The sequence below is a fragment of the Poecilia formosa genome, unplaced genomic scaffold (genome assembly GCF_000485575.1).
Source record: "Poecilia formosa unplaced genomic scaffold, Poecilia_formosa-5.1.2 Scaffold2, whole genome shotgun sequence".
In the NCBI taxonomy this organism is placed as follows: Eukaryota; Metazoa; Chordata; class Actinopteri; order Cyprinodontiformes; family Poeciliidae; genus Poecilia; species Poecilia formosa.
In genome coordinates this window covers 5608288-5618324 of record NW_006799941.1, presented here as the reverse complement: position 1 = coordinate 5618324, position 10037 = coordinate 5608288, and the positions used below count along the sequence as shown (strand labels likewise).

Here is a 10037-nt window from a genome sequence, read left to right as displayed (position 1 = left end):
CATCTTCTGTCCTGTTTAACAGCTTCGCCAAACACGACTGCAGACCGAACCAGTTGTACGTCAATACATTAGAATAGCTTGGGGAAAAAATAAAAAATAAATAAAAAAACAGGGATATGTTAAAGTAATTTATTTGAAAAAGTGAAACTCATTTGAGGGGAGTCCAGAGTGCAACCAGGGAACATTTGTGGCCCCGGGAATTATTCTATCACCAACCATACATCAACAGTTGGACAAGTTTTGCCAGCCATCACGGAAAGTTAATAGAGATGGACACATTTTTTCAGGTTAAGATTGTTACTGATAAAATTATTATGCTTAATTTAATAACCACACTTTTTTTTTAGAATTAATTTTAATTACATAACAGACTTGGTTTCATAAACCTGCCAAAATTACAGCTAGTATTTTTACTGTAACACTGTGACATATATATATATATATTTTTTTTTTGCAAAAAAAATAATAATAATAATAAAGAAAAAAAGAAGAGTTTTGTCTTGCCAGTATTTTCACTTTGCTGATGCTGGCCACCATACCTCATGCTCCCCTCTGTAAATCCGACCTCCCGAATGTGCTTTGCTTCACATTCATATCAGGACTGTTGTTCTTTTACTTGTTGCTTGGGCTCCTCTTTCTACTTTACAGTATTTTTTTAAATAGACATGTCAGCTTATGTAAATTCTGCAAATCATGCTAAAGGTTGGGTCTGCTTTTTCATGAGTTACTCTATCAGTGCAACAAGCCATGGAAGCGATTAGCATTTATGTCTGCTGAGGTATTAAGAAAGCACATGTTGCTTTAATAGCAGCTGTCAAGTTTGTGTCTCTAATCTTCCTTTGAAGGAATAGGTCAGTATGGGTTAGGGAAACCAAAGTCATTAACTCGGTACCATGTATATTATGTTTGGCAGTGCATGCAGGTCTCTGCTGGGAGAAAAATAACACATCCATAAAACTTTGAAGCATATGGAAGCATCAAATAAGTTCATTTTGCTCAAAAACCCATTTTCTGAAACATTTCTTCCTTCCACTAAACTTTTTATTGATACGCTTTGATACTGAACTTTAAATAGCTACCTTCTTCATCAATTATCTTTGATGAAGCAACATCACTTAAAAAAAAACACATTAGAAGGCTGAAGATGGCTTTTTTTTCAATTATCTTTACATTTTAAAACATTGCTCAGTTATTTAGCATTTTCTGTCAAAGTTATTCAGAGCTATAGTGGAGGGTTAAAGAGAAATCTGCTCCAAACGGAGCTTCACATTGTGAACTCCTGGTGTTTCCCAGATTTCTGTAGTTGTACATAGATAATTAATTTCTAAGAGTTTCACTTTTTGGACTGGATTATTTTAAATAATTGACTTGTTGGTGGGTTTTCTGATTTACAGACTGCAGCTGTAGATTGATTGTGACCTTCTCCTTTTGATAATATATGCAGCACAAATCAGGATAGATATCTACATTTCTTACAGACTCTTTGAAGTCCAGAACCTTCATCACACACAAACTCAGTGTATCTGTTATTTATCTAAGTTTTGGTCTAATTTTTTGGCACTTACAGCTTCACTTTGCAAAATGATACGCATGATAAATTACAAAAAATGTGCACGTAAAACAACACACAAAACATTTAAGCTGCGCTGCAGAGTAAAGAACTGCATTGACCCGTTATTACACCACTCTTACATGGTATTTTCTATCATTTATTTTTACACATAAGTGATCCCAGTTCTCTGTCAGCAGGGGGCGATAAGAGATACAGGATTTGTCTTGGACTCAAAGTCAAAGCATCAATCTTTGATGCAGCATAACCGACACCACACTTTAATCATTTCATGATACCAGAGTAATAAAGGAAGATACTGAAATACAAACATGACATGATGGAAGAGAACATTTATAATTTCTAAATAGATTAAACCACTGACCAAGCCGAAATGAGCCAACTCCGCCTCCCCGGACCACAAAGTAAATGTCAGGAAGATCCTGTCAAAATCCCAGAAGGGATTTCTTTGCAGACATTAAGAGAATACATTTCTAGGAGAAATGAAAGGTAATAAAATTTGTTCCAAAAGTAGGTTGGAGCATGAGGGCTTCACTGGCATTTTGAAAGTGAAGTATTATTATTCTTTTTCTTTAGAGATTTCATAAAATAAAATAAAAAATACACACGAATAAACCAGAGACTCAAGTTCAGGGTTGAAAAGGGATTATAATTATAGCCACAAAATAACGCAGAGACGGAATTTCGGCCTGGATAAAATACAATTTTACAGTTTGAATTTGTAACCTTGTTTACTAGAGTGAGGAAAGCATCACAAAAGTAAAATTTCTCCGGAAGGCAAGTTCCTGAGGCTCGAACAGAAACATGCTTAAACTCTGGTTAAAATTCACACCTCTGACACTGGAAAATCTGTACGGAACAATTTGATTTCAAACGCTCGTCGGTTAAATAGATTTTAGGACAAAACCACTTAACATGTCGCAAACTGGAACCACATCTTTGGTTACAAATAAAGCATCAACCCACCAAGAAGGAAAGTACAGTGTCTATAGAAAAGTTTTCACCTCCCTTGGATTATTACTTTTTTTTTTTCGTGTTTTATTTATTCACAGAGTTCTTTTTTTTTGTTTTTTTTTTTTATTTAAATGAGACACTGATCAGCAGACGCTTATGTCAAGGTGAAAATAAATTCTATAAATTATTGAAAAGTTGAATAACAGCAAAGAGTATTTTCTTTATGCGATTAAATTTGGATGCATAATCAAACATTTATGGCCAATGACCGAAAAAAAAAAGTCCAAATATGTCACTATATAAGCAAGTTGGACCCAAAGTTCAATGGGGCCACAGGCAAATATTAATTTAGTAACTCTTAATTTAACCTACCAGTCAGTATAAACCATCATGAGTGGTTTGAAAAAGCATTCTTTCCTTACACATTTCTTCTATCGTAGTTGAACATTGCAGATCGTCAAATAAATTTTAATACTGGAGAAAAATTTCCAGACTAAAGTGAAAAAAAAAAAAAAAACAGCTTTCAAGTAATGATTTATTTTGTTAAGGGAAAAGGATATCCTGAAGAATCACTTAAATAGAACCTATTTAGTGACAAGTAGGTTAAATGATTATACAAAGCAATGTATCATGCCCCAATGTAAAGATCCTCAGAAACAGAAGTGAAACAAAGACATTGATATCTATCTGTCTGGAAAGGGTTACAAACTGACTTTCCAGAACTCCACTGAACTCCAGAGTGTTTATACCAAATTTACTCCAAGACCTTAACATCAGCATCTCATCCAGGACATTACAGAAGAAACTTTGCCATCTAAAGCATGGCAGATGCTTAAGATCAGTGTTCATGGTTCAACAATAAAGAGCAGTCCTGAACAAAAATAACATTTTGGAGAAGTCCAGTCAAAGTCTGGGCCTAAATTAACTTGAGATGCTGCGCCATGACCGTAAGCAGGTAGGTAGTTTGTTCGTGGTTTTTACAATTCTAAAATGCATATGAAATGAATGGATTATGCAAAAAATAAAAAATAAAATAAATAAATAAAATAAAATCCCCAAAGTATAAAAAAAAGAGTGATTTCCAGTTAATGCAACCATCTGATGGTAGTTTCTGCCACCAAGGATGTCTCAACCAGTTATGGCAATTTCTGTTTCATGATGATTTGGATGCAGGGCTCGTTCCCTTAATAAATGTAATAATTAGTTGAAAATTGCATTTTGTATTTACTAAACCTACCCTTGTCTGTTGATCTAAAACATTTGAATGTGTGAGAAAAATATTTGTTTCTGTCCTATTTATAAACATACCATTATCATTCCTTTAAAATCTAAATAATTTAAAGGTCCTATTTACTCAGTTTAAGAAATCTACTATTTTAAAAAGAGCATAGCAGATTTAAAACTTCTTGTTCTTGTCAACACCAAACAACAAGAAAATAATGGTTGAGATTTATTAAGTGTGAAAAAAAAAAAAAAAAAAAGCTCTTGGGGGATCCTACAGAGTTGGAGAATGTTTGCAGCAGCTTAGTTTGCTTGTGCCTCAGGCTGGCTCTGGATTTAAGCCTAAATAACATGGCAAATTATAGGTAAAAATACAGAATTTCATGGTAACATTTTTGCTAGAATAAATGGACCAGTTAGAGACTGGGATGACTTCCAAGGCACTGAATTAAATCTTCACAGGAGGATCAAGTGAAGATGCTCGTCCTCAGTAAACTCAAACAAAACTATCAAGTGTTGCTGCAGTTGAATTTCTGCAGGAATGTCCTTAAAAGCAACACAATGTGGAGAAGTCAGTGACTCATAGCAGCTTGGCAGGAAAAACAATCAGAGGTATCAACAAGCCCCCAAAAATGCCTTTGATCAAATGAAAGTGATGTGGAAAGTTTTTGCTAAAACCCAACAAAAAAACAAATAAATTTGTTTTCACCTTGATTTTAAAATGACTCCGCTTGTTGATCAGTGCCGGGAACAGATTCGAATTACACTGCGACAAAACGCTTCAAAATAAAACATGAAAAACTTTGTGCAGAGTGAATCTTTTTTTTGTTTTGTTTTGTTTTTGTGTGTTTTCTTTTAGGCATTGCGTCGTGTCGGTACAGATACGCATGTTAACCGCTGAGCTGTGACTTGCTGAGGTTAGAGAAGCAACAACAAAAGCTTTCAAAAATAATATCAGGCTGGAGATTCGCAGGCCATACATGACAAGCTACACAACCTCCTTCAGGAATATGGATCTAGTAGTACAGAAATAAACATAACAGGGCTATTAAAGATAATATATATATGTATATATATATATATATTACAAAACAATACAACAATATAAATCCCTGCAAAAAGCAATAAATGTTCACATTAGATGTTGCAACACATTTTAACAAAAAAAAAAAAAAAAAGAAAAAAAAAAGCCATAAGTACATTTTACAGGACAGAAAAAAAAAAAAAAAAAAGCCATAAGTACATTTTACAGGACAGCAGTGAGATTTTGGGACATTAATGTAGAAGCAGCTGAAAGTCTGTTCACGTGATAAAAAGAGGGGTGGAGCCTGAAAACTGTAACCAAAAAAAATAAATATAAAAATAAAAATACATGCTGGGCTATGAAACGGTGTGATGAAGTGGTTTAAGACTTTACTTTAGGTGGATCGCCTCAACTCATCCTGGTCTTCATGCTTCAGGTTTTGTCTCGATGCGGTCCGAAACCCCCCTCCCCGACCCCCCGCACCCCCGAGGTTTTGTTCCACTCGCTGGGTGTAGGCAGTAACACTGATAGTTTAGTGCAAAGTGGACAGAGCTGCTTTTTCCTCATGTCAACTGAAACAGGTGCAAACGCTCAGCAGGAGAACATTAAAGACAAGAAATAAAGGACCGAAAAAAAAAACATAAATATCAAAAAACCTTTTTATCAGTATAAAAAGTAATAAGGTTATTCGTTTAATCAATAGTCTGGCAAAAAGGCCTCAGAAAAGTTCTTGGATTGGTGTTTTTTTTTTTCCTGTTTGTTTTTTTTTTACAAATTAAGTGCCTGCAGGAATGTCCTCAGACGAGCGACTCCATGCTCTCCGCAGGGTCCGACTCGTCCGCAATCACCACCACCCCGTTAGTGTCCGTGTGAGTGGGACTCAGGCTGCACTCTCTGTTGCTGACCAGGCTCAGCATGGCTTTGTAAAGGTACTGGTACTGCTCCTGTGCAAACAAACAGAAATATGAAAAAGTTAACAAGACGCGGTCCCTTGCTCAGAACACTCAACGTGTCCAGGGTTTGATTTAAACTGGACTTTTACTCTGAAAAGCGTCTCTCTCCTAAGTAACACTGTCTGACCGCGAAGACACAGAGGTTAGGCCCCCTATCAGTCGCCACAGCCTACAGTAACCTCAATTTTTGCTCTCTTAGCTCCGTGATCTCCAGGGTGAGAAGCCTCACTTCTTGATTGATTCTCATGTTGAGGATCAGCAGACGGTTTTTCTGAGACCTTTGGACCGGGCTCCTGCTCCGATCACCAGGTGGTCTGCACAAACAAGACTAATCGAACTGCTTTTGCTCCGCTGGCAAATAACGTCTGTTTAAGAATAACCCACAGTGGCTGCAGCCGCACATGTGAGACGTTAGCAGAAATCATAAGCAGCGCAAAAATCAAACAAGGCATAAAGTAGCTCATGATAAATAAATCTCATATAGTCTATTTGTACATTCTTCATTTTGTGGATGAATGTTTAGCTCTGATTACTGTGCCAGGTGTTCTGGGTGTCTTCTACATCCAGAAACAGACATTTTCCACGTTCTTTCTCTGCAGAACAGTTCAAACAGAGTGGATGAAGAGAGTCTATAAATACCAGTTTTCAAGTCATGCCAGAGATTCCTAATTGAATTTAGGTCGGGACAGTGACTGGGCCATTCTCACACATGAACATGCTTTGATCTGAACCATCCCCTCTCTGACTCTGATGTTTGGAGTCGGTGTCCTCTTTTGTAGACCCAGAGATGTTCTTTCTGGATTTTGTGCCCTGCATTTGTCAACTCTTTTTTTTTTTTTTTCATGTCCCCTAAAGGAAAGCCTCCCACGGCATGATGCTGCCACGGCAGTGTTTCAAAGTGATGGGTAGTGAGCAGCGCCACCCTTCCTGACCTGTGGGAACTTCAAACTGAACTTCATCATTATGGCAATTGCTTTTGTCTTGGTACTCTTTATTTTTTTTAATAAAGGTTATGTTGAGTTGAGCATGAGATTCTCACACCTGAACTGTGGCTCTCTGCAGAAAGTTTCCACGTGAGCAACCCTCATATTTCATTTTCAAAAGATGGATTTAACAGTGACCTGTGAGATGCTGGAAACCGCTTGGGATATTGTTTAAAAAAAAAACAAAACATAATTCTGTTTTAAACCTCTCCACAACTTTATCAGCTGCCTTCCTCAAACCTCTGAGGCCTTCACAGAGCAGCTGTGTTTGTGTGAGATTAGATCACATACAGGTGGACAATTTAGTCAGCAAACATCCGGCCACGGCTGGAAAAACTGGATGTTATCTCCGTTTAGTACACTAATAAGGGCTGAATACATATGTCGTGCTTTTATTTGTGAAAAATACGAAAACACCACATCATTTTGCTCCCACGTGCCTTCCTAGCTGGTCTGTCGCTGATAATCTCAGCACAGAACAAAGTAAGAAAAATTCAGACGGCAGTTTTTAACCCCCACAAGATGTTGTATCTAAAAGAAATTAGCCTTAATATTCATGTGTGTAGAAACTACTGGACAATTTACAAGTGCTTTGCTGTTAGGTTACAGTGGCCCAGAAAAGACAAATACATATGTTAAACATAGCTTGGTAATAATTACTTTATAGCTTGTATTAGTCACAGTGAGGCTTTAAGTCTTTATCAGACCACATGAAATGGTTATTTGGCCACTTGGGGGCAGCAGAACAGGCTTGAACAAGCCCAGCAGCTTCACAAACGACTGTGTCCAGAAACAATCCCCCCGACACTGTTAGTAAGAGAGGAAACAACAGAAGGTTTCCGTTTGTCAAACTTACTATGTCAGTGAAGACCCCCGGCCTCATGAGATTGATCATCTTGGCCACCTGATAGATGTCGACGACGCCCTCGCTTTCCAGCTGCTGGGACAGCGTGGTGAGGGCGCAGAGCATGCCCGCTGACACGGCTCCACACCTGGAAGGAGACGTTCTCTGTGAGATGGCGACAGCTGTCGAGTGTTGTTCAACAGGGTTACGCCGGGTGTCCCTCGCTTTAAACAGCGACGTCGGGTTTTAAATTTCATTTCAGGGCTCTGACCACTTTCTGTTCGCGATCCAGTGTAAGTGAGGTGAGCGAAGGATGCAGTGTTATTTATTCCGTCACGACTTCTGAAAATAATTTAATGAGCTGCAGACAGACTGGGAGACATGTCCCATTAATGGCAGATGAGATGCTGCAGACACTGATGCATGTAGGAGGGACATCAGCTGGGAATCTACAAGAGTTTTAGGCTTTTTTTTTTTTTTTTCTTCATTATGGGGCATTAAAATGATAAGTGCTGGTGTACGCTTAAGGACTTTAAAACCCAGAGGTATGGAAAGCACTCAGTATTTATTGCATTGCCTTTAATCTTAATCCTACTTGTGCTAAACCCCCAGAAATTAAAAGAAGATAATTTGCTTCACTCTAATCCAAGACACAAACTTAAAATGGCAGGTAAGATCAATATCTTTATTAAAATTAAGCAGACTCTTTATTTCCCCGGACAAAACGCTTCCCCCTAAATACGCCGTTGTCTCTAAACTTTGGGAGGAAAAGGGAACGTACTCATCATGCACAATGGTGGGGCCATCTCGAGTCATGGCTTCCTCCTTGATGACATTGATGAGCTCGAAGGTGCTGCTGAGAGGGGCGTCCGGGTTTGGCCATTTGGGGCACTGAAAGTGTCTCACCTCCAGAACATAATCATCCTGATGAGAACAGAAGACGACGTTTCACACATTTCCTTCATGTCCAACAGAAATATTTTATCAGATGCATTATTTATTTATTGATTGATTTTTTTTTTTTTTTTGCCAAATTCTGAACTTTAAATGCAATGCTGTACTATAAATGTACAGCAGATGTTTCTTCTTCAGTCAGATTTTAATACGGAACCTGCAGAAGGACAATGGATGTTTAAGATATACAAAAGGGTCAAAATACTTTTTTAAGAATGGAAAATTGGATTTATAAAATTCCACTTTTCCACAGATTTCCAGGCTGTGGGAACCTCGACTCTACGATTTTAATTAAAGCTTCCACTCGCAGCGACTGAACAACTCCTCATTAGCGATTATCAGGGTTTAGCAGGTACCTGCGTGGCCTCCAAGATGAAGTCGTGGATGATGATTTGCTCCTCATTGGAGAGGCACAGTCTGTCCTTGCTGATGAGAGTTACGGTGAAGGCGATGCAGTTCATGGCCTCTTCTCGGCTCGGCCAGTAAACAAATTCATCCTCGGCCTGAGGGGAGAGCGGTGACGAGCGCGTTATTTAAATCCTCCGCTAATTATTCATCAGCATTCCTTCTCCGCACAAACGCTTAAATGATTCTATTTTTCACGGCCGCTCACTCACTCACCAGCCCCTGGTTGTCAGGCAGCATGACGATAATCTGAGCATTGTGGTCCCAAATCATCCTCCAGAAGTCTGTGGTGGTGTGGGGCAAAGGATGCTGGGTAATAATGAACTCATTACTTCTGTAGTAGCCCTGAGTAGACAGAGGTGGAACGGTTAGCCTTTTGCTCAACCCATCATTTTCTCCAGCTGAAGCTTAATGGCTCAGGATACAGAAAAGCAACTCATTAATTGTCAACACTGTACCATTATGTAGGATGCATTAATGTAATCTGTTCCTTTCATGCCAGGAAGGGTGGTGAGTCCAACCCTTGCTCTTTCCGCTGTTGAGGCACAGAGAGGGAGGAAAAAAAAAAAAAAAAACAAGCTTTAAATCCCAACCCAAGCGTCTTTTATATCACGCCCGCTGATAATGCACACATTCATTATCAGTCCTTGCTGTTGCCATAGCAACAAGTACCTCCTTTTTCTCCTGACAGGGTGCTGAGAATGCACAGAAAGATTAACTTATAGGATTATGGAAATGGATTCTAAATTTGGAGCAGGAATTGTCTTAATAATTCACAGGCTGATAAAGGAAATAAATGTGCATCACGGAGTGACGTGATTGGTTATTTGCTCAGCCTCCGGGGTCCAGAGTGAGGATGCTGCGGTAAATACTCACAGGGAACAACTGAGGAGTTGCGGTTCTTCTCCTTGTTGCAGTCTTTGTGAGCGCTGAAGCACTCGACGAAGCGTGTGTTGCACTGACTCAGCAGCTGGGAGGAGAAAAAAAATAAAATAAAAATTAAATATCAGGTTTTGGCTCTGGAAGTCAAAGGAAGTCCAGAGCAAGCACGAGGAATGACACACACACACACACACACACACACACACACACACACACACACACACACACACACACACACACACACACA

General features: G+C 38.7%; 1 protein-coding gene across 1 annotated transcript in view; it reads right to left on the bottom strand.

The window, feature by feature from the left end:
* Positions 1-5502: 5502 nt before the first annotated feature.
* The window catches only part of ca16b (carbonic anhydrase XVI b), a 150054-nt gene continuing 145519 nt past the window's right edge, over positions 5503-10037 (bottom strand). The window contains exons 23-29 of the mRNA XM_007551252.2: positions 9785-9878; positions 9367-9443; positions 9125-9253; positions 8860-9006; positions 8331-8473; positions 7562-7697; positions 5503-5713 (exon numbers count right to left, since the gene is read on the bottom strand). Of these exons, the coding sequence (XP_007551314.1) occupies positions 5567-5713; positions 7562-7697; positions 8331-8473; positions 8860-9006; positions 9125-9253; positions 9367-9443; positions 9785-9878 (873 nt within the window). The 3' untranslated portion in view covers positions 5503-5566. The remainder of the gene's footprint in view (positions 5714-7561; positions 7698-8330; positions 8474-8859; positions 9007-9124; positions 9254-9366; positions 9444-9784; positions 9879-10037) is intronic.